The sequence below is a fragment of the Temnothorax nylanderi genome, unplaced genomic scaffold, assembly GCF_030848795.1.
Source record: "Temnothorax nylanderi isolate EJ_2023f unplaced genomic scaffold, tnyl_v1.0 TNYL_tig0055_pilon, whole genome shotgun sequence".
NCBI classification, from domain to species: Eukaryota; Metazoa; Arthropoda; class Insecta; order Hymenoptera; family Formicidae; genus Temnothorax; species Temnothorax nylanderi.
The window spans coordinates 1,063,280-1,088,483 of NW_027249117.1; the positions used below are offsets into that span (position 1 = coordinate 1,063,280).

Here is a 25,204-nt window from a genome sequence, read left to right on the forward strand (position 1 = left end):
AAAGGTTGATGGCAGAGACAGAGACCCGCGGAGCTCAATTCTTGAATTCATTCGCAAGAAGAACGAGACGTAAGCGCTTACATCTGTTGTGGATGTAAAATATAAGAGCCTGAGCAGAATGGTTGACTTATAATTTTAAAACAACGTTTTATGCTTTAAATTTTCGTTTTTAGTAACGTACAATCTGTCTCAAGTGTTACAAATGTTGACATTTCGTATACATGTTCAAGACTTGAAACACAAGACATTATAATTGTGCGTTACTAAAAACAAAGACTTAAAGTATAAAACATTGTCTTAAAATTATAAGTCAACCATTCTGCTCAGGTCCTAAGGCAAAGAAAAACGTAAGTCCGTAACTATTGTATATACAATTATATAGTATTTTTACGTCTTACATTTCTCTCTGCTTTACTTTACGTCCACAGTTACGACAGACGTCTCGTTCTCTGTCATCAGCCGAAAAAAATGAAAAGACACCGCGTATAAAATATGAAGATATAAAATATCGCCTACTAGGAGGAATTATTATATTACTAAAGAATTTTGAATGTTATAATTTTGCTCAAATTACAAAAAATATGTAATAACATCTAGCTCTTTTTACTCATTTTTTGTTCCAGATTTCCTTGTAGTTAAGGAGGTTCGGTTGCTTCATCGGGGAGAGTAGTGGGACGCGGGGTTTCTGGCAACAGCGTAGGGGAGACCGGGGCTAAAACGTCTACGGGGTAAATACGTCTAATCAAATATCTCGGAACCTGTATATTGTGCGAACTCGCTATTAACATTGTAAACGCTGCTTATAGTACCCATGTGACCAACGGAGTTTCGGCAGGTTACCTGCCGTGTTATGATTTTTACGAGGGCAAACGTGTTTTCGAAAGGTGAAAGTTACATTTTCTGCGCGTGGAAATTTTGTAATATCTGCAATAATATTTGCTCTCCAAATCTCGAGATACGTGATTATAAAGAGTAATGCATGCTGAACACGAATCCAGTGTAGTTTTTTCATTATCGTTGATGTCTAATATTTCGTGGGCGATCAAACCTGAAACTTGTGTTTGGGGCTAATCGGTCAGTAAGCAGTCCGGGTGCATTTCCAAGGCATTTTCGGGCTCACTGCATATGGAATATGGATGAGACGGGAATTACAACCGTTCAGACACCGAATAGAGTCATCGGACGTCGAGGAGTGAAACAAGTCGGGCGAGTGACTTCTGCGGAAAGAGGAACCCTCGTAACTATTTTTTAATAATGTTTCGCATAAAAATTTTAAATAAATTTTTATATTTTTCTCTTAAAAAACAATTATTGCATGTATCCTATTATTTTTTAAGATTAGATGTACGTATATGTATTGAAAATGCAGTGCAGACTGTTATACCCCGGCATTTTTGAGATTTCAATTTTTCCACCGTTGTCGTTTTTGCTCTATACCGGTTAAACAAAGCGACGTAGACAAAAATTTCCTATATAAATTTTGTAGCTAAAGGTTCACTCTTTACAGTGGTATACCACATTTAACTACAATTATTTATTTTGTTGTTAAAAATCGGCACCGAAAAAAAACGGACTGTTTAGCCCCGGTCTCCCCTACTACTAGCGTTTGAAGTAGTGGGAGTGAAGGGGATTGCTCTGATATGGTCGCCGCGTGTATAGTGCGTGCTGCTGTTCACGTCGTTCACGACCGTGGCAGTCTAGCAGACGAAAAATCAAGCAATTTATGCTTTAATAATTAATTTTTCTACGAAATGTGCGGTAACCGTCCCCTTTCTTTCACTCATTTATTTGTAAATTATTAAGTTACATGTGCATATTTTTTTTTCCTTATCATTTGCATTTTTTCTTGCACTTATTTCATTCTGAAGGTGTGCAATATATGTCATTTCCCATAAGAACCTATGTTAAAAATACAGCCAGTTTCATGAAATTTTAATATGTTGTTCTGGAATGCAAAATAGAATTATGTGAATTTTTTGGGAATTTTTCACCGTCCCGTTTTGAAAAAAATCTACTCCAAAAATTGTACTTTTTAAATTTTTGGAGTAGATTTTTTTCAAAACGGGACGGTGAAAAATTCCCAAAAAATTCACATAATTCTATTTTGCATTCCAGAACAACATATTAAAATTTCATGAAACTGGCTGCATTTTTTTGTAGCGACAGAACCTCCTTAATCGCAGATGATCATCATAATCAATCCGAATCTTGAAACAAAAGAAAAATGGAAATATACGAACGCGAAAATCTGGAATAATTGCCCCAGACAGCACCGTATGTCCAAAATCAGGACATCCCTGGCGAAAATGAGAAGTGAGCGTTTGCGGAAGTTCATTGAGAGTTTAGAAACGGTCAGTAGAGAGTTCGTAGAGCGGAAATTGCAACGCTGCAGCGTTTGAAAAACCCAACGGCGTTGTGTAAGCGTTCTTATAAAGTTTGAAAGCGTATAAACTCTCAAAAAACCCTCATTGAACGCTTTATAAACCTTCTTATTTTCGCCAGGGATAAGATGTCTTGAAGACATCTTTAAAACATCTTTTAGACGTCTTACAAAATGATACTATCGTAGCACATTATAGTGTCTGTAAAATCAGTCCTCATTCCCTATATTTCGGAAATAGTTTAAAATTCTGAAAAATCGCGAAATACGTGTTTGATCATTTCGAAGGGCTATTTATTTAAAAGGTGGGGGAGTTGTTCCACCCAAGGGAATGCCTCAGAGAGAAACCCCAACTTTCAAATAAAACCCCCCATATTGTAGCATATCGTTTGAAAGGGCATAAAAAAAGAAAATTTTTGGCGTAAACCAGAGATCGTTGATCAATTCAGGAGTTATTTAGGATAAAAAATAGATATTTTCGAACTTTGATCTTAAATAACTTTTGAACGGATCAGCGTATCGACCTCTGATTTGCGCCAAAAATTTTCTTTTTTTTATGCCCTTTTAAATGATATGCTATAATATGGACGATTCCATTTGAAATTTTTCAGTGTCTCAGGGAAACCCCCGTGGGGGGACGTAACTCCTCCAATTTTCTTAAATGAGCTTCTCGAAATGATCGAACACATATTTCGCGATTTTTCATAATTTTGAACTATTTCCAAAATATATAGGGGATGAAGATTGGCTTTATAGACACCCTGTATGTCAAAATACCTATATAACATCAATAAGGTAAAATTTCTTTATTTAACTTATCAAAATATATTTAAATCAGTTCTACGACCGCATTTTGATGTCATACTTTTGCTCTTTTTTCAAATTTTGTTTCTTTCAATTTCACAGATTTTCCACTATTTTTCTCGATTAATAAAAAAAAAAAAACCTAGACGTGATAGAACGAAACGGTTTACGAATTCGGATTCAGTGACCCAAACTCTATAAGAAATCTGGTCGCCTGGTCTCAGTTAATTAAAACAATTTTTTTTGTAGTCCTGTGTAATCGTTAAAAACCGATTCAAATCTTGAAACAAAATAATTCCATCACGAGAGAAACGAATAAACGAATTGATGCGAATGCATTTCACGATCCAGTCAAATAATGCGCTTATATATTTTATGTTTTTTTCTTTATGGATGAGGCATTATTGATATGAATATATATGTGACATTAACATCAATTGCGACTCCGCTCGTTTGCATTACGTTATTATTATCAGTCATGCTGTCCCATCGTGTAATCACAATAATATTTATATTACATCATCTGTAATCTCAACACTTAATAATACACTTAACATTACATATATAACACCGCATCGTAACGTTGCAACATGTATTGTACATTCACGTATACATTCACAAATCTCGCTCTTAAAGATCTCGTTTGATAATTATAATTGACTATGTTACCATACCCGCGAGTATGTTTTCAAGCGCCGACGAAAGGACAAAGCTTTTTATCATCTTCATCGTAGCACATTAAAAAGTCTACCGTTTCGCTGCCCTATTCTAACAAGATGTATTTTACAAGCGCATTTTCTCGTTCAATTATCTCGCTCAAACACGATGATCTTATGAAATACGTTTAAGTCGCTGTCTTATTGATAAAAACAAAGAATATCATAAATTATCTTTGAATCTTTGTTACAATTAATCTTATCGACTGCATTCTATTTTGTTGCATTTGTTGCATTACTTTTGCTGGCTGCAAAATTCTATGTACATAAAATACTCATATGGAATTGTACTTACAGCGTGTTGCTGTTCATTCGTGCAATAGATCCTCCTCTTATTCTTCGTACATTTAGTATTACCCTGTACATTACACCGCATTCAACTTCGACTAGATATATTTTGTGCAAAACAAGTAGGGATGATTTTATGAAGTATCAAGATCTTATGTAATGAAGATCGTGATATCGCAGTCAACGGTATAAAAACGGACCGAGCGAGCGAGCGCGAACAAGCACGAACAATTAAACGACTTACCTTAATTTTGCCGATACAGCGGCACCGTTCGCCTTCATTGATTTATTCATTCGCGCTTGCTCGTTTGGCTTGGATCCGTTAAAAAAAAAAAGTGATCGATTACTATATCCGTTCGAAATACCACGCTTGTCGCGCTTAATCTCGTCTTTTTCGGCGATCGCGACAGAAATCGTATTATTGTGACGATGCACCATTCACGCATCACACGACACACACGACGCGCGATAAATGAACACATTGACCAAGCTTAATTTGTACCCTAGACATCCATTCGACAATAATCTTATATGCGCACATTGTTCGCATAATCTGCTATAGCTGTGCGAAAACAAGTGTCGCAAACGATCTGGGATCGATCGATGATATGTAAGTTCGTGTAACTCGCATACGTGTGACAAAATTAAGCTGACTGGGATAAGAACAATAGCGCTGTCTTATTTTCTTTCTGTTTTAACAATAATAAACAAGTTTGCATTTTTGTGACTATTGATATACGAATAATATCAATCTTTCCTGCGTCTCTGGACTAGTATACTGTTTCATGTGAATAAAACGTCACTTAAAAGTAAGCGTTGACGTAACATTTTCCAAGCAAATCGATCTCGAAGTTCAAAGTGCTCGGAAAAATTTAGAAAACTTAATTATAAATACCCAGACAGCACTATGTTCAAAATCGGGACAAGACATTTTTTAGACATATCATGAGACGTCTTAAAGATGTTTTAAGGATGCCTTTAAAATGTCTTTAAGATGTCTCGTGTCCCAATTTTAGACATGCTGTCTGGATATTTATTTCAAATTTAGAAAACTTTATTGTAAATATAGGTAGCCTAAAAAAAGCGCGCTAAAAGAAACAGACGCGAAACGCATCGTGTTTGTGTTACCCAGCGATTAATATCGATCGTCGTCAGAGCGATGCAGGACAGTCGGACAGTGAGCTGCAAGCGTCAGATATGTGCTTGTTTGTGATGCGCCGTCGACGTCGCCTTCCGATTGCCGTCGTTGGAGCGACATTTCAGAACTCCGAATGAGGTCGTCGGGACAGCCAGTCGGCGATCGCTGAAATTTCGTGCACTCGCTTCTTCAGGCCGCGTAACGCCGGGTAATTCTCCAAGGCGGTCGCACCGAAAATGTTCTCAAAGTTCTCTAACGCCACCGTGAACACGAAGTCCGCCCACGTGGTCTGCAAAGCAACGAGCAACTTATCATCGAGACGGAAATTTTTATTTTTCGCGATTCTAAAAGGAGTTGCCTTACTTGAAAGATACGCGACACTCGACATCCGAGCGTTCAAGCTCCTATGTCGTTCTATTCAACTTTAACGACGAGAGAACATCGAACAAATAAAAATACACGGCAAATAGTATTCTATTTTCACTCATTTTATATTTCTCTACTCTCTAAATCTCATAGAGTGGTTTTGCCACTAATATATTAGATTGCGATAGTTACTTCAAAAGAGAGAGTTGTCACTTTTATTTGAGTAAATGTGGGCACTCATAAGGTAGGAGTAAATTTTTCACTCAAATTTTTAGAGCGGCTACTCTACCGGAGTGATACGATCTCTAAAGCTATAGTGAATCATGGTTCACTAAGCTCGACTGACAAATCGCTCTAACAGAGTGAAATTTTTCAAAATTGTAGAGTGAATTGTAGAGACATAAATTCACTCCTATGAACACTGATCTACTGCACTCGAAAAGAGTGCCCTTTCACTCAAGTGGAGTGCGATTTCATTCCAATTTATTGAACGCAATTTTACTCTTAGAGTGATGGCGAATCACTCGAAGTGCACAGGCTCAATTTTCACTTTTCGTTACACTTGTATTTCACTCGTTTCGAGTGATATTTCACTCTTTGACTTTTAGAGAGTAATTAAACAGACTCGTGTGAAGATCGTTACTGAGAGATTCTCTTTACCGTGGAACCGACCGCGTAACCACCGTTCTCGGCAACAGTCTGCTCGAACTTATTCAGGTAGAACGGTATTGTTTCCTTCAGGAGCTTCGCCTTCTTCTCCTCCTTCTTAAAATGATCTTCCTCCGTGCGATATTGAAAGATAACTGGAAGGCAAATTGTGCGCGTGCTTTAGTGGCTCATCCCCATCGTGTAAGCTTACGTCAAAGTGACACATCGCGACATTAAAGCGCTCGTCGTCGTACGCCCCGTGAATATCCGAATACTCTCAAATGCTGTTTATCGAGTGACCGAATATATCAGGTTTCCCAAATCTCCGATACCGCGAACAATCCCGCAATCTAGAATGTCTCGTTATAGCGTCTAATTGGAGTCGCGCGTATTATTACTCGCGGGGATTACACGCTGGCGGCGATCCAATTGCGCGCAACGCACCACCGTCACGTCAGATTTCGCGAGAAACGCTTTTCCGGGACTATAGCCGTCCGCTCGATTATGTGACGACCTCGGGGAGAGCCTGGAAATATAGGTCGCGCGAGATCGCGCGTGTCTTTCAGAGGAGCGAAAGCGGAACTACTTTCGCACCCATCACGGAGTTTTCCCGGAGATTTATGTTTAGCCTCGGTCGCGCCCGCGTCGCGCACTTTTCTCTCTATCTCGGGCAGCATCTTCGCTGGACCGTCTCATTTTCGATAGTACGATCTTCTACGTCTCTTCGAACTCGAGCTGCTCGAGCATCATCGATCGCGGTTAACGACTGACGCTCGCGCGAACTTACTAAAAGTCCTTTGACGGGATTTGATTAAATTGCACGGCGACATCGAACGACATTCGAAAACTTTTGTCGCTGGGTGGTGGCAATCCTTCGGAATAACGGGAAATCGCGACCTGAAGGTACGGATTCGCGGCCGAAAAGGAATATCGATTAGAGATGGAGAGGGTGGAGAGGGGCTGACGGCCGTAAGCGGCTTTCCGGAACCGTTATGGATTGCACCGGGCATATGTATCACTTACATTGTTTCAGGTCTCCCAAGGTATCGACCAGCACGTCGCACAGCATCGATTCCCATTCGTCCTTGCCCGCGAGATTATGCTCGCGGGCCAGGTAACGCGCCACGGCGTTGCTCTGCGCTATCGGCTTGCCGTCTATCTCCAGAACTGGCAGCATCCCGTAAGGCATCGCTGGGAACAAGAGAAAGCAATCGGCGGGTCGTGCTTAAGCGCGAGCTTAAGTGGCAGCGAAGGACTCGGAGCAATTTGTCTTCGCTCGAGTTAAAAATTAAAAATGTTGCTGCGTACGCAATATGCCTCCGATAAATTTTAGGTTGTTACGTTGCACAATTATTTCGTGTTTTTAGTCGGGTATATTTGTTTTGTTATACTTGGAATATTTTATGTTAAATGTGAATTAAATGTGAATGTAATTTTCAATTACAATTAAATTAGAATTAAAAATCTCCTGCGTGAAGTTTAACTAGGATTTGCGTTGCATTATTTTACATGTTGCGCGAACAAGTTATTTTATAACTCTATTTCTGGCACTTACACTTTTTAACCTCAGGCCAGCGGTCGTTGGAGATCCTCTCGTCGATATAATCGATGCCCGCATAGGCGAATATGTAGCGAATATGCTCGGCACGACCTCGTGCATTAAAGTAGATCAATTTGTACCTCGGCTGTTCCTCAGCCATCTTTCTTACTTGCGATCTGAAAACTTCCGAAGGTGTCAGAAAAGTTACGACTTCAATTTCAAGCTAATTATCGCCGTTAAATTACTTTTAACGCAGCAAGTAGTAAGCGGCTTCGACATGGTCAGACAGGGCTAACGTAACGAAATTTGTACAATAGAACAAGACGAGACATTTCTCTCGGCCAGCATTAATAAAAAGTATCGTAATTTCAGGGAATTTCAATTGTAATCATTCCTCGATATTGTTTCGTACTATCAGAGTCCGACTCAAACAACCTTTTTTAATTTTGGCCGAAACCGAAACCGAAATCGAAACTTTTATAGGAATCCTAAGAAAGGCTATATACGCGTGCACATATATACTATACTTTTTCTTTATAAATATCATAATTCAATTATTAAAATAATAATTAGATATATTATCACACAATCCTACTATTACAATTCTATTATTCCAATCTGTAGCTATATATTATACTATCCATAGTATCACAATTATATTATTTCAATAATAATAAAATTTCTACATATAAAATAAAAATATTTTTAAAGCAAGTTTTTGGAAAATCTGTGGAAAATACAGTTTCGGCTACATCGCCGAAACTGCCTTTCAATTTCGGCCGAAACCGAAATCCAGGAACTCCGATTTGTGGCCGAAACTGGCCGAAACCGAAACTGAAATCAAATTTTCGGTCGGACTCTATCATACTATATTTAAAACTTTTATCCAAGCATTTGAAGTCTCGTAATTTCCCACAAAAACCCACAATAAAAATATAAATAATTCCTTGAAAGGTATATGATAGTGTATTTTGTGTGCTCGCGATATTGCACGTCTGATACCGCGGCTGATTTTTGTTTCAACCTTTATCGCGCTCAAACGAAGACGCTCTATCTTTGTGGGCGATCTACGTGGTAATTCACAGTATTGCCTATAGATCCCGGCCGTTTCCGTGAGGATGCTATATGATCTATCTGGAGTATCTTCACCGCGGGCGGTCGACTTGTTTCGGGGAATAAACGATAGGGTTGCGTGATTACGTGCGTGTGAACGGCGGGGTTTTATCAAATTTCGGGGATCGGGGGCTCGCCCGCCGGATTAGATAAGCCGCGGCATAACTGGCAAACGCGAGCGTACTTCCTGTGAGTTTCCTCAGTGAAATCGCGGGATTTCGTGCGTCACGCGTATATGCATGTACGTGTTTACATATGCCAATATGTGTGCACATCGGAGCATATTATGCGCGCGCGCGCGCGCGCGCCCTATCTAAACGTTATTGACCTATCCTATGCGTATACATATGCACATTTATATTTTGCATGTCAACCACTTAATTGGCGTCCTCGTTACCACCTCCGAAGTTCGACGCTCGGTCGATCTCGTTATTACCTACGTCGCGATAACCGCCGTATCATCGCCGTAATTATCGGTCCCGGTCCGCGAGTCCAAGTCCGGGCGGAATTACGTAATTTAACGGACGCGACGCGATCCCGAGGTAACGCTTCATAATTCATGTTACGCGTAAGTCGCCCTCGCGATTCGAGTGCTTTAGTAAGTCGGCGATTTAGCGTGTTAACGAACTCGAAATGAGAAAACTTCGCAAGAATTTACCGGTCACGCGGCGGTGGCGTACATACCTCTCCGCGCGTGTATCTCCGCGGGGAGCGAGCTCTCCGCGGCGATAATTATTTGATAATTCGACTTTAGTTATATCCATTTTTTCTATCTCTCGCAGCGGAGAATTATTCCCTCTGATGAAATTGATTTCCGAACCGTTTGAGTGGAGAACCGCAAATAAGCGTTCTTGGGCAAAGTTCAAACTAGCCATCATCGTTATCGTGTAAAAGAACAAAATAATATTATTCAGCAAAGAGCGCGGGTATTCAATTAAAGTTGTTCCTTTCGACGGTGTGTTCTCTTACGGTTCGGAAATTGCCTCTAATCCGATTACTTCCGATTGCAGAAAAGGTCATTTCCATTCGAGAGGCAAAGCTTTCATTTCTCACGCGCGCAAATGTGCAAACGTGTAAAAACGGCCTGTAGGAAATTACACGATACTCGCAATTAAACATCAAGGGCCGCTAAATAAGAAACGCTAAATGTAGATCGCAAAGGAGGGCTTTGAGGAGAAAACTCCGTTTCCCGGGATTCGACCATTTAATTCTGTTTCTTTCTATATACCTTCTCCCCGAAATAAACGGTCGTGACCCAATTTCGCGTCTCTCGACAATAACAACCCCCCGTGAGAGGGGAGTTTTTAAAGAATGGATCCATCTAATTAACGGGTAACACGGGTAACATAATTTACAGTTCCACGGAACTGGGGGATTTGTGCGTACAAACGATGCGTTTATTGATTATCGCTTGGATGGAATGCTCCATGCCCGACGGTTTCCACCCACCGATCGAGAGAAACACGTGACGAGCGACGTTGTTGCGCGAGGTGTGCAACGTGTCCATTGCAGAGAGCGGATACAATCTACCGCATTAATTCAATGGATGCAGGCGCGTTTGAACGTGCGCGAATCGAGTGGATGTAATCTCTCAGGGCGATTGAATCCTGCATTTACCATTCGACTCTGTTCTCAATTAATATTCGCTCTTATTTTTTTTCTTTTCGCTTTCCGGAATCGGAATGAAGAATATTCAACTAGTTATTTCTGTTCTCCTGACGAAGAAGGACATAATAAGAATCCCAGATAGCACGCATGTCCAAAACCGGGACGTAAGACGTCTTAAAGACATTTTTAAGACGTCTTTAAGATTTTGGATATGGTGTTGTCTGGGATGTCTGCGATAAAAATATTACTTTAGCAGCTGTTTCTCGTTATACAAGTGATGATGAGAAAGGACTCGCTTTCACTCTCCAAACCGCGGGCGTAAACTTCATCGAGATCGGACGATTTTCCCAACGACGCCTGTCCTGATTTGGCGTCCGAGATAGCCAGCGATTTAGCGCCGTAACATGTGCGAACAGACAGTTCGAGTCGAATGTCGGCGTAGGTCGCGCCGATAGCCGAACCCCGGTAACCATATTTGACGTAAAATCAATGGCCCGTATCTGCGAAAACATTAATTCGGCGCGTGGGCGGACAACTGGAATGGTATAAGGTACAAAGGCTGAAGGAGTATTAATGTTGACGTTGTGCCGACCCCCCGGCGGGACCGTCGCGTCGCCCCGCTTTTTCCACGCGGGGGTTCGGGGTTCGGGGGTTCGCGCGCGGCGAAAGTTCGCCCCAGCGCGAATTCATTAGTCATGCCGGGCCATTTCGACGCGGACGTTCGAGTTTCGGGTGAAAGCGAGATTATGAAAAGCTCTCCGTGAAATTATCTCGACAGGAATATCGACCTGATACGGTGCCCTCCCTCCTTCCCTTGGGCCGGCTTTATCCGGAAGGGAGTCATTTAACGATCATATTCGCCGGAAAATCCGGCGAAAGAAAAACATGTCTGCCTCAGAGTTTTCGTGCCACCACGACGTTCGAGATACACAACGTGATCTATATATTGACACTCTCGCGAATCGAAACCTACTCGCGGTATTTTTCACCGTGTCATCTCGCCCGCGGCCTTGTAATCCTTTCAGTTTATTAAAAAGCGCGATATAATCATATAACAGTCGGTAAACGTGCGTCGGCTAAGACCGGATTGTTTGTATTCCGCGATCGCGTAATTTGTTCTTCTTCGGGCACGTATTATGGAACTTTTCGGAGTGGATTCCGAGATCGGAATTACTCCGTTTTTCCTAGAAAACACAATAGAAATCTAGGAAATAATTAAACAATTCCGATTGGAATCCATTCCGTAAAAGTTCCATAATAAACGTGCCCGGATGACTCCTCGAATATTTAGAGGTCGCGTCGTCTCTCCGCTTTCTCTCAGCTCCCGAGCGGAATGTTATTAATCTTCTTCTTGAAGTCACGCCAATCTTTTCCCCCAAGAGAAAATAAATTTAGAGTTCGTTGAAGGATTTGTCATTAAATCAGTCGGAGTCGCTGGAACGCCTTTGTGCTCGTTGAACACACGTAGTTTCAGATTACTCCGGTATCGCGCAATATTAGTATCGTCGAGAGCAATGAAAGTCCTCTCGCTGTCTAAAATTCGCAATTTCCTCGGAGATACGGTAATCATTGAAAGAATCATGTAAGTAGTAAAAAGTAACATTTCTTTTCCTAGATCCTCCGATAAATTAATACTCGCGAAATACCTACATTTGTTCCCATTTTCGACGATCGTGATATATGTATCTGCGATATTCTCCCAAGGCACAAAACGACGTTCGTATATTGCGATTCCTGCAGAAGTACTACTTTTGCGAGATACTTCGGTACTCGGTCCTCTCAAAGAAGCACAATCTTCTCAATACGAGATTGTTAATCCGTTGGCGAGACGCCAAATTCGATATCGGGAATATGACAAGGAGATAAAGCGAGAGAAAGTATATTCCGCGATACTCCTTTTCCACATTTATCACCTTCGCCGCACAGCGAGCTTTTTATTATTCTCCAGATTGAAGTTTAAATTTCGAATACTTGAAACCAAAATTAACGCGTAAAAGAAAACTCTCTTGTTGCACGAGGATCGAACGTTTAACGTCGGGAAAAGATGGATTGAACGAAATAAGAGAAACTGCTCGACCGTATATGCACGTACATGCGAGAGGATTGTGAATAAACAATGAGATATGAATATGTATCGCGGGATTTTAGTTCTATCTGAAAATTTTATATTCCGTGCACGAAGGGACGCGAGAGCGGTGAGTGATAAATTTATAAATTTATTGATCCATAAAGTTATTTAAATTAATTGGAATTAGAAACTATATAGAAAATTATGAATGTAATAAACTTATAGTTAAGAAAGATAACTATTATTTAACAATGTAAAAGTTAAATATTTACTTGCTAATATAAATGACATCTTGACATCTTCTACTCGCGTTAAACATTCTATATTGCGCGCCAAGCGAAGCATATGAAAATAAACTCACTAACAAATGACGAACTGCAATGTGACGAATCATTTATATTATCGTGGTTTTCTTTTGGATTTTAGGTGCGGTGAGGTATAAATAGGCGCCGCGCGAGAATTACGTTGAATCACTCGATCGTCGCGTTGAACGAATTTCAAACTCACCCCGGCGCTCTCGTACGATCCCGCTACTACCCCGAGTATAAAGTGCACTCGTGCGCCGAACACGGGACCGCGACTGAGCCGTCGTACCGGAATCCTGCGCGGCAGAGGACCACCGGTTTCCTTCGGCACCACTTGCGCTCTGCTTCGTGCTTGGGCACTACTGCGAGTTTCAGGTTCCGAAAGCACGATGCGCAACCTCAGAAAATTTATACCACCCGCCAGATTCTCCACCCCCTTCGCGAGCTGCACAGGCGGGGGTGGCCTGGAAACTCCGGCCATCCTTGGACTCCTCGACCGGATGATTTTTACGGTGGAAATCTCGTTCGTGGAAATTGTTCGCGCGGAAAAAGGCGTCGGTGGAATCAAAATCGATGCGTTTGACGACTCTTGTCGGATCGCAGGTAAGTGCTTCCGAGGTGGTCGCGCGATAACGGATCCCTGCTTCTACATTCAGTGAAATTTGTAGCTTTATAGTCAGACGTGCTGGCCAGAATTGCGGCATAATGTAGCAGGAATAGTGCCGAAGGATTCGCAAATTGGATTCGCCAGACAGAGATACGATGTTACCTTGAGCGCGCGCCGAAGAAAGTGAAGACGTAGCAATAAATTACGCGCTAGCGTATCTCCATACCTTATATAACGTTTACATTGAATAATAAAATGTCGTATGACTTTAAGGTCAATATTGTGAAATATCATTAATTGCTCCGCGCGGTTGATTTGTAAAGTAATCTTTTTTCGCAGCGAATTTTCATATAATCCCAGACGCGCGCACATACACACACGCGCGCGCGCACGCACGCACACACATGCACACACATGTAACAGTCACGTGAACAGGCGAATGTACGTCAAATGTTATGTCGTGCTTGGGTCAGTTAATTGGTCAGACCAAGCTAGTTAGTTTCATTACGTTATCTCCATCTTCGTGAGTTTCACACAATAGACGCCTCTTCCAATATCGGGGTCACTAGGTTTGCTCGCGTAGCTTAAATCCTCTTTATCGTAATGTTTATTGTTATCACAGTCAAGACAAAAAAAGATTCCAATGTCGAGGAATCGAGGAAATTTTCCAGCAGATTTTCGAGCAAATTACGAATGACATTCAAACCGCGGCGCACAAAAATATTATATCTTTACGACAAAGCGATAAGGTAAAATATCCAAGATTCTCATAAGTTGATCAAATGCTTTGAAAATTTGGAAAATCATTTAGATATATCGCACCCCGACAAAAATATTGTCAAAACTTAAAAAATTTCAATTTTGAGTTAAATCGATAAAAAGTGTGCCTAAGGTGTTCTCTACATGTTATAATATATACTCTCCAAAAGTCAAGGAGTGAAATATCACTCAAAACGAACAAGTGTAACGAGTAACGAAAAGTAAAAGTTGAGCCTGTGCACTTCGAGTGATTCGCCACTCTAAGGCCGGTATTCATAGTCGATTCTTATTTCATGATCGTCTTAAGTAATGTCTTAAGATGATAATACGGCTCTGTGATTGGTTTATGACATCTTAAGATTGTATTTAAGACGGTCTTAAATATAAGATCTGATTATGAATACTGACCTAAGGAAGAGTATAAAATTGCGCTCCATTTGAGTGAAAGAGCACTCTCTTCGAGTGCAGTAGATCAGTGTCTATAGGAGTGAATTATGTCACTCTACAGTTTTGAGAGGAAAATTTCACTCTGTTAGAGTCATTTATCAGTCGATCTTTAATGAATCATGATTCACTATAGCTTTAGAATGGGATCATATCATTCCGGTAGAGTAGCCGCTCTAAGAGAAAAATTTACTCCTACCTCATGAGTTCCCGCATTTACTCAAATTAGAGTAACAACCTTCTCTTTTGGAGTAACTATAGCAATCACTCTAATATATTAGCGGCGAAACCACTCTATGAGATTTAGAGAGTATATAATATAATCACACAAGTCTATATGCGAAATCCGCTGCACGAGGCAGAAGTATCGTTATTTTTTTTAAACCGGTTATATTGCAGTTTTCTGGATGAATAGTGTCATAAGTAAATTGACAAGTAATTTACAGCGAATTTTTTCAAAAAACAGTATAAGTTTTATTATAACAAAATATCGTAATTGTAATTTTATCTCGTAATTTTAAAAAATTGAACTAAATCTGTTTTTTCTCTCTCCTGAAAATTGTGTATTTTTTATTTGTCACAGTATTCTTCTCGGGATGCAATATGTTATCGCATTTAGAGATTTACCTCTTGCATTTTTTGTAACATAAAAGCAATTTTGCGACTTTGCTTTGTGATAAAATCTGAAAAAAAAAATCCGTTTTCACTTTGTTGAAGTCTCTTTCTAATTTAAATATCCAAAGAAAATCCAAGGATCGTTAATTTGGGAAAATATCAGAGGCAGAGGAAAAATTAAAGGGGAAAAGTCAGATAGAACCGACGTAGAATTGGTGCGTTACTTCTCTCGCGGCGGATTACGTAAATCCGACGTTTCTACAGAAGAATAACTGGGGGCATCGTTAATGGGTCGCGGTAAAGTGGCAAAGAATTGCCGGCCGTGAGTTCCGCGCGTGCCCTGATGAATTCCGGCAGGGCCTCTAAAACACGTTCCACCCAGCTCGCTCGCGAGTATTTTGTTATCGTGGCGAACGCGAATTAAATGACAGTTTAGTGCAAGGCTAGCCGGCGATAAGCCAAGCTGACAACAGTGGGGCTCTCGTCCGCACATTCTCCACGGCCGAAGTCGACGCTGTCTTGAAAGCACGGACGTATCTTGACGTAAGTGTATCGACGATCGATCAGCTGTCTGAAGAAAATCAGTGATGCGATTCTATTTTCTTCGCGTTCGCGCGACCGCGTATCCCGGTGAAACTTTTTCCTCCTGAAACGCAGATTTACGACGTGCGATAAGGAAGTAAGCGTGCTAGTGACTCGAGAAAATGTATATTTAGCACGCGGATGATGTCTCGGGGAAAAGCTCCGTCTTTATTTCCACGATAAACCCCACGAATTTGGGGCTTATTATCCCTTAGCAATTAAGCCTCGAATATCATGCAGGATGCAGTGAGATTTGCTTGAATTTAATTTAAACGGACAATAGTTCCCGTCATTCGGTCGCATTTTAGAATCTCTGCCCGTTTATAAAGCGTAACGTTTTGCGCCAGGTATTATTCTCGAATGGATCTGACGCGCGCGGCTCGTTGAAAACGCGTGCAAATTGCAATTTCACGGGACATCCGTCACCGTGACAACCGAGCGGTATTTTTCTTGTTTTTTCCTCGCGCGGAACTGTTTCACATCTCGCACTCGCGACAATAACAAATTAAATTACTGTTTGTACAAATCATCAATATGGTATCTTCGAGATGTATAATTTATCGATTTTTTCGTCGTGTATTTTTAATTAAGAACGCAAAAAACCGTTGGAAATCAAAGGTTTCGCTTACTATCGATTGAAATGGCAAATTAGATAGAAAAGACTAATTATTTCCTTTTAACTGAATTTTGACGTGGGCGCGCTTACTCGCACGCGCGTATGTGTGGCTTATAATTTTCCATTCCTCAATTCTCGTTGTTGTATTCTTAATCACTCCTTTATCAGGACGTGCTTAAGGCACAGGCTTAATTAAAATCTTTATGACTGCATTTTTGTCGACAATTTTCGCGTGTGATATGATGCATTTTTGTAATAAAACGCGCGATAACATCCTAAGCGCCAGTCATAATTTCTTCCCGCCACTTGTGTATTTAAGCTCTTACATCTCGCTATTTATAGAAAATAGGGAAATGTACGATACAATAAAACCACTAATTACTTAATCCAAATAAAACGCGATATTAGTGGATGCTTACGCCACTTACATACTCTCTAAATCTCATAGATTGGTTTCGCCACTAATATATTAGAGTGATTGCGATAGTCACTCCAAAAAAAGAGAGTTGTCACTCTAATTTGAGTAAATACGGGCACTCATAAGGTAGGAGTGAATTTTTGACTCAAATTTTTAGAGCGGTTACTATACCGGAGCTTTAGAGTGATACGATCTCACTCTAAAGCTATAATCACAATTTACTAAAGATCGACTGATAAGTGACTCTAACAGAATAAAATTTTCCACTCAAAATTGTAGAGTGATATAAATTCACTCCTACGAACACTGATCTACTGCACTCGAAAAGAATGCCCTTTTACTCAAATGGAGTACGATTTCACTCCAATAGAGCGCAATTTTACCCTTTCTTAAAGTGGCGAATCACTCGAAGTGCACAGGCTTAATTTTCACTTTTCGTTACACTTGCATTTCACTCGTTTTGAGTGATATTTCACTCTTCGACTTTTAGAGAGTAATGTTTCGCATTTACATGAGCACAGTAATATTCATGTCCGTATAAATTGAAATGAGTTTTTTGAAAAACTTGGAAACTTTTCGACTCAACTATATGCATCATCGTTCTTGTGACATTTACGTACAAATTGTCGAGATATCGAAGTTAATAAAATACTTTCGAAGCCTGACGTCATTACATTCGTTGAACAAAACTTACAATCGTGGCGAAATAGAGTGAGATTAATTGCAATCGGCACGTAAAGTGCGACGAAGAGTATGAAGATCATAATCATTCTAGAAAATTCGCTAAACTACGTCGTTCCAATAACTAGAACAGTGGTTAAAGAAGATTTTTTAATATATCCGGGAATTATTAAGATGCCGTTTGATACACGAGTGTTCGTTTAATTAAAACAGCATGATTTTGAAATTATAAATCATGATACGCCCCAGATGTGACTCGGAATTTTCTCGTGGAATAATTTTGGAAACCGGGTAGAGATTTTCCCTCCCCCTTTCCGCGTCTCAGCGTCTTGCGTATTTCACCGGTCGATCGGGACGGGAAGTGGACGGGGGAGGGTGAAGGGTAAGTAGGATAAATTGAGAAGATTAATCGCAATCTCCACGTAGCTCGGGTTGCACCATTGTCCGACGAACGCTCGTGCCTCGTCCTCCCTCCTGAACTTCTGAAACTGGGTTGCATAACGGTTCGAAACGGCCGAGAGCTATACGTGTCACGCCAGCTAGTTAGCCTGGAATCGCAGCCTCGGCAGCATCGAAATGCAGGCGTCTATCTGTCGATTCTGCCGGGGAAAATGTGCGCCTTAATCGGATTCGCGCCGCGTTCTCGCGCGCTTACGCCGCGGCGCGGAGAAACGCCCGTCGCCCGCGCGTGGCGCGAGAGAGCGACGTGTATCATCAAGCGCGCTCTCGGGACATCACGCTGAAGAATTCATCGTGTGAATGCCACTTGATTTCCTCCATCATTCGATTTTCATTCGGCTGTTTGAGTCCCTGAACCCGCGCGAATCACGGCCGTTGCAGCTAACTTCGAAATACGATCAGTCCAATCTCGTCAGATTAGTCGAACGAATATCGTCAGTTTCTTCCTGTATTCTTTTCTTTTCGCTTCCGTCTCTTCCACAGATCTCGCGTCTCGCGAGCTCGGAAAAAGAAGATATAATGTAAATAGAATAAATCCGGTTTCCGCGCCTCGCATTTCGTCAGAAATTCTCGCAACTTTTGCTACGTCAATTTTCGCTTGCGAGAAACGCCGTTTGTTTACGGGAAGATGATGTTGCTCCGGCGATTAATTTTCGTCAGCGGAACATTGTATAAACATTTTGCTATCGCTAGCAAACTGCTCCGAGCGCCGGAGCATCCGTTGCCGCATTCATATTCACGTCGTCGTCGTCATCATCGTCGTTGTAGTCGTCGTCCGTCGGGAGAAACTCACGCTAAATTATAATGGATTAACGGGATGGAGATCGACGATGTGTGTAGTTACCGGCGTTAATGAGCGACACGATTAAAACTTCGCTGAGCACGATACAATTCTGCCATCCTCCCGTCAAACGCTGTCAGCCACCCTTTAACTACCCCGAAAACGTCGTTGATGCGTAATTAAGCTGAGCTCTACAGCTCAGCGAGGACCGTTCTCTCATCGACCGTATCGTTGCCTCCGTCTCTATCATCCCGGATATATCCTCTTCTCTTTCCGTGAAGCAGAAATTTTCAACATTTACACTTGATTATATAACACTGAAAAAAATATTTATTAGTTTATATACAAAAATCGGAGTAATTATATTAATAGAATTCTTATTACGTTGTGTTGTTGTGTAAATGTATTTACCGAATACATTAATATTATTTTCTAACATGAATCGAATTAAAACTGAGCGAATATTAAAAAGTTAAGCGAGCAAAATATGAAGCTGAAGACTTCGTTGATTTTTACTGGAAAAAATTCTATAATCTTTTTGTATTCGACTAATCTGTTTTGTGCTCCGCGATAAAATTACAAGTACTTTTGTTTCATAAACTACGCGCTTGTAACAATTGATAATAAAAATGTTTATCAAAATGTTGGGATAATTTTAAATTCAAACGTATTCACGCATCGCTGGGTTACGAAGTATCTGTGCGATCTCGATATTTGTATTCGTGCCATCTCCATATTTTACAGAAACGCTCGATAAACGCCTGAGAGGAGGACTGCGGTGCAAACAAAGCTGCTACTCTCAATCGGATCTCTTTTTATCATATCGCGATTGTGCGAACATTTATTATCTGTTTATTTGGTGAGACGTCAACTACAAGAGATGTGCGAATCAAGGATTTTTGATGTCGAATCGAATCGAATCGCGAGTCGACAAAATTTCATTCGAATCGAAGCGAATCGAATACTTTCAAATTGAATCAAAATATAATTTTTAATTAACAATATAATTATTATTAGATTGAATTTTAACACGCAGATAACAAGAGAATATTTTAATGTGGAAAAATAATTTTAATTATATAATATATATTCTTTTTAAAGTAAAAAACATATTTAAATGCTTAATATATAAAACTAATAAAATATACTTTATTTAATGTCGCAATAACTGAAACAATTAGGCGAAAAATTATAGATAAATTATTAAAATACTCTTATGTAATATTCAATAACATTATCCAATTACATAAACAGGGTGTTCCGGACATTTGCTACAAACTTAAAGAGGTGCTAGATCTCGGTAAATTGAACAATTTTTGCTAAGTAACCCGGCGATGCCTCCTTAAGGCACTAGGTTCTCGTTGAACATTGTTGACGGTTGCGTATTTCTTACAACGGTGCGCTATCTCATTTCAGTCTCCAAGTGCGCCAATACCTCACCAATATCTTCGGCGACAGGTGGATAGGAAGATTAGAAAGAAGCGGGCCTGGTTCCTGGCCAGCGCGTTTGCCGGACTTGACGTGCCTTGATTTTTTCTTATAGGGGCATGTTAAAAGTTTAGTGTACACGACCCCTGTCGATATCCAAAATGAGCTCATCGACGGAATAATGAACGCACGTGATGTGATTCGCAATACTCCTGGAATTTTCCAGAGGGTGCATCAATGCACCGTAGATGCAATATGCTTGTATTGAGATTGCAGGTCGCCATTTTAAACATTTGTTGTAATAAAATAAACAAAATAAAATTAAAAACCATATGATTTTTTTTAAATTCTAATCTAACCATACAGAAATCAAACAGTGTTCAACAAGGCTAAAAACGACACTTAGCGCCTTAAGGAGACGTCGCCGGATACGGATTACTTAACAAAAATTGTTCAATTTACCAAGATCTAACACCCCTTTAAGTTTATCGCAAATGTTCGGAAACATCTTGTATAGAAATTAAAATAAAATAATATAGTTTATTTTATCAAGAGACACGGTAAAGTCTCGCGCCAAGTACACGCGCAGCCGCAGCACGAGATCGTCGTGTATCTTTACGCGAGCCGACGAGTTGCAAGTACCCGAGATTTTGAGATCTCAATAACGAGTGAATGGATTAAGTTCTAAGTAGGCTCAATCGATAGCTTAGAATCGATTTATATAAGAAGAGTATTTTTTTCCTCTACGTGCCTTACGAGCGGAGATATTACGATGCAAAGTCCGAAATGTAAATATTTCGTTTAAGATAGATACGTTATCAATACTCATAGCTTATACGATTTTTTTTTACATATAATCAAACTTTTACTTATAATTTGATAGGGTCACAGGGCATGAAAAAATTAGAAATAAACTTTTGACTACTACTTATACCCGCTCAGTGAACGGTTATAATACTGAATGCACTCACTGAATGCACCTATTAACATAATCGTACTTTTGCTTATTAACGGGAAATATAATTTTATAAAATTGACAATGTATATCCCTAACAGCAATAATATCATATATATCTATAGAATATACTAAGGGGATGCACTTAATATACAGAGAACATCCTTATAATATCTTATACTTTATGATATCCTCTGAACATTCTCAGAATATACATTTGCTGTTAGAGATGATTCGTATTCTAACTATCTAGACTCAAATTTTTGAATAGTTCGGATTCGAATCATAGAAATTCGAATTCGAATAGTTTGCACATCTCTAGCGTCGACGGTTTGAAGCGTGTTTGGTAAACGCGAATAAAAAAAATTCGTACCAGAGCTGCAGAGGCCCGAAATCAGGCAACGGAAATTCGTGAATATCGCCTTGAACGGACCTACTCGCTTATCGACTGTCCTATTAAAATCGATCGTCCCGACATTCGCTAGCCTCCAGAGAGGCTATAAACGATTCGATTCCGAGAGCGGAGACGATCGTTCGATTTCCGCCCGGCGACGTCGGCCACTCGGTGGCAAATTAAAAAGCGCTTAAACTTACTTTAGCGGTGTCGGACGATCGTCCACTCGGCGGAACGATCGATTGCCGTCTATCGCTTAAATTGACGTCAATCTTTAGACGCCGTCCATGAAGCTTCCGTTCCGCATTTAAATAGCGACCTTTGCGCTACCTTCGACATTCGAACACGTGAATTGCACGCGCGAAAATGATTTGCGCGAATCGTTCCCAATAAGGACAGCTGTCGTGCCGTTGACAGAGGATGCGGTACAATTGTCAGGACCGGTCAGGACTGTTGGCCGGGGAAGAAGACACCGCGATGCAAAACCACGATAATGCACGCGCGGTTGACAGTCACCGAGCGATATTCGCGACGCGGACGGAAATAAAGTTATTTCACGCATCGATAATTATGCGGCAAACCAAGCGTGATCGGCGCGATTTGCCCCCGTTACATTTTCATCGCGTAATTAACGATGAAAAAATAACACTTTCTCATTGTATTTGGCTTCGGCCAACGATCCTAGACAGGCAGACAGCACGGATGTCCAAAATTGGGACATCTTTAAGACATCTTATGTGCCGATTTTGTGACATGGTGCTGTCTGTGATGTGACGAGCGTAACTTTATTACTTTTATTAGGCATTGATGACATGAGCTTTGAGATTCAACATTAATTCCAATCGGCGTATGTATTGGTGGCGAAAATATTTCTGTCTTTAAGGTGATGCTGTGGAGTCGTCTGTATAACTGACAAAATTACCATTTTCTATGTTATCGACTATTACACATCTGTTCTTGTATACAAGAATATAGACAAAGATAGCACTTACATTGCACGCACACATACGCACGAATCGTCATACACACTGTACTCTTATATTAGACTTCTAATTTCGAGTTGGAGGGTTCATCGATGTTTTTCTTGTTGTGCAATTCAGGGAAACTCGTTTTCACGTTCGTATCAATGGTATATCTTTTATATGAAGCAGATCTTGTGATGAGTTGACAGCGATTGCTGTAACTCGAGATGCCATATTAGGATAAAAGTAGGTAAGGAAATCTGTAATTCCGTAATTTTTTCTAGTTTTCTATATAAAATAGAAGTTTCCCTGAATCATTGATGTATGTACTGCAATTATGGAGAAGCATTTTTAATTCTGTGAAATTAATACGACGCTACATGAGTAGAAAGAAAATGATAATTTTATCGGTAAAACAGACGACTCCAGCATCCCCTTAATGAAGCCATACGTGCTACACGCAATCGTACGTGACGAAACATGACGAAATCAAATACTGTAACTTGCTTTAAGCAAAATTGTGGTTATTAGCGTTATCACGCATATCATCGATCGCGATACGCGCAAACTTGAGCACGTTCGTTGACGAGTATTCATGAAAAATGTATAATATAATAGCAATTTCTCGATAACATCTTTATTAATGCCGTTTTTATTACTCGCTACTCATTATCTTGTTTGCTTCGTTAGGAATGATACGTTTATGACATCGTAGAAAATTATGTTTGCATTCTACGAAGGGGGAAAGAAAGTGATCTCACATAACTACGATATTCACTGTTAATGTGCATCATTATTTCTATATTTCCACGGTTCTGGAGAAGTTAGTAATAATCGCGAGAAAAAAAAGTCGCACCTCTTTTCCCCGTTTCTTCGTACGGAATCGTAAAATTGGAATACTCGGTATTTGTTACCGTGGTGATATTATACAACGTTATCTTCTTAGAAGATTATATATAAAGTTACAGGATACTAATTATTCGCCTCAGAATTTTAATCAGCGCTGCTATTCGAGATGTGAGGAGACTTATATCGCATTAAGCGTTTCTACGCATCAATAAAATTAACGAAATCGTTAATTCGCGAGATTGATCGAGTAAGCTACCTGGACTGAATAAGGCTTAATTAATTTATTTTGTTTTTTCAAAACTGTATTTATGGAAATATTGAAGTACACTTGTAAGTGAGAATAAAATTTTTATTTCAATCAATAACAAAAATAAAATATGTCCTTCGCATAGAATAATTATAAAAAACAAAAAAAATGTTTTTGAAACTCTCACTAGGCCTTATTATATGATTTTGTATATAATAAAATCAATCAAAAATAAATTGGTAATAACAAAGTAATTAAACATTATTTTCTATATCAGTTTTAAAATAATTATTAATCAGAAAAAAGGAGGTTTACTCTACTCTTAAATATCACAATTATCTTAAATTTGGTAATCATTTTTGGAAATATCTAGCTATCTGGGCCCAATTGTTCTTAACACATTTTTTTACTTTTTTCTTCTTATTGTTAATTTTGGCCATAAATATCACCTGCAACAAAAAAGATAAATTGTAAAGTGACATACTTCTAGTAAAGCCCAACGGCCCAAAGCCCATAAAAGTAGGTCTTATTTGATGAATGCGTAATTCCAAAAAAGAAATATACAGGATGTTCCAGGTCAGGTCAATAAAATTTCACAGGATCTTATAGGAAATTGAATTTGGAACAAAAATGTTCCTTTAAACAAAGGTTCGGAAACACTTCGTTAAAAAGTTATAACTAATGAACTTCGAAAAATTACGTTTTCTTTGATGATTTTTAAAAATAATCCTTAAAAACCCTTTATTCATTTGAAAAAAGTAACAAAATAAATTTGATGAGTAATTAAATAACAAACTAAATTACATTAATTTTATTTAAGTCTGATAAGGCATTTAAAAGAAAATAAGCTCAAAACAATGAAAAAAGTAGAAACGTGAAAAAACCACCTTTCGATGATCTTTGTGTAAACACTACATTCGTAGCGTTTGCTTAAGTGTAACAATTAATAGCTTTTTAGTGTAACAATTAATAGTTATTTATACTTTTAAAAGTAATAAAAAAATGTGATTTTTCGAAGTTTATTAGCGTTTAACTTTTTAACTAAACGTTTCCGGACCTATGTTTATAGGAGCTTTTTTTATTCCAAATTCAATGTCCTTTAAGACCCTGAAGCTTTATTGACCCCTGACCTGGAAAATCCTGTATATTCAAAAAAAATCGATATATGAATTTGTTATTTTCTACAGCGAGGAAGTTGAATAATATTATAATATGCTGTAATAAATTATAAAACAAAGTACATTTAACAAACTATTTAAAATATTAATTACGATCTATGCAGCGTGGATTTTTATAAAAACGCGGCACGCACACCCACATCGTCACACAGTTTTTGTCGCATTAAACCAAGGTTGGGTAGTGTCTAGTTAAAAAGATAAAAGTTAAGTTAAAAAGTTAAAAAGTTAAATATTTTTAACTTAACTTAGTTACAT

The 25,204-nt window shown here is 39.4% G+C and overlaps 2 protein-coding genes across 9 annotated transcripts in view; one reads left to right on the top strand and one right to left on the bottom strand.

Moving 5' to 3' along the window:
* Positions 1–3,632: 3,632 nt before the first annotated feature.
* LOC139772966 (glutathione S-transferase-like) lies at positions 3,633–13,303 on the bottom strand. 7 transcript variants are annotated; one of them, XM_071707070.1, is made up of 6 exons: positions 13,177–13,303; positions 12,252–12,395; positions 7,896–8,063; positions 7,364–7,531; positions 6,353–6,495; positions 3,633–5,615 (listed from the first exon to the last, which is right to left on the bottom strand). In XM_071707070.1, the coding sequence occupies exons 3-6, from the start codon at positions 8,038–8,040 to the stop codon at positions 5,448–5,450; spliced, it is 624 nt and encodes a 207-aa protein (XP_071563171.1). In that variant the 5' UTR covers positions 8,041–8,063; positions 12,252–12,395; positions 13,177–13,303; the 3' UTR covers positions 3,633–5,447. The 7 variants fall into 7 exon arrangements, with proteins under 7 accessions (XP_071563171.1, XP_071563169.1, XP_071563165.1 ...); XM_071707068.1 differs by lacking the exon at positions 12,252–12,395 and having other exon boundaries at positions 7,896–8,056; positions 13,177–13,297; XM_071707064.1 differs by lacking the exon at positions 12,252–12,395 and having other exon boundaries at positions 13,177–13,296.
* A 27-nt stretch (positions 13,304–13,330) lies between these two features.
* LOC139772959 (carcinine transporter) overlaps positions 13,331–25,204 on the top strand; it is a 47,900-nt gene continuing 36,026 nt past the window's right edge. The window contains exon 1 of one of the 2 annotated variants that reach the window (XM_071707048.1): positions 13,331–13,577. In XM_071707048.1, coding sequence (XP_071563149.1) covers positions 13,364–13,577 — 214 coding nt within the window. In that variant the 5' untranslated portion in view covers positions 13,331–13,363. Of the gene's footprint in view, positions 13,578–15,794; positions 15,943–25,204 lie in introns of those variants that run through there. The other variant, XM_071707045.1, reaches the window with a different exon arrangement.

Bases quoted from the DNA above. Each gene is read 5' to 3' on its own strand.
- LOC139772966 (XM_071707063.1), bottom strand. From the start codon at position 13,014: ATGCTTCGCTTGGCGCGCAATATAGAATGTTTAACGCGAGTAGAAGAT. The intron at 8,064-12,941 runs GTAAATATTTAA...CACCTTCGGAAG, and splicing joins GATGTCATTTATATTAGCAA to TTTTCAGATCGCAAGTAAGA. The intron at 7,532-7,895 runs GTAAGTGCCAGA...TCTTGTTCCCAG, and splicing joins CTGGCCTGAGGTTAAAAAGT to CGATGCCTTACGGGATGCTG.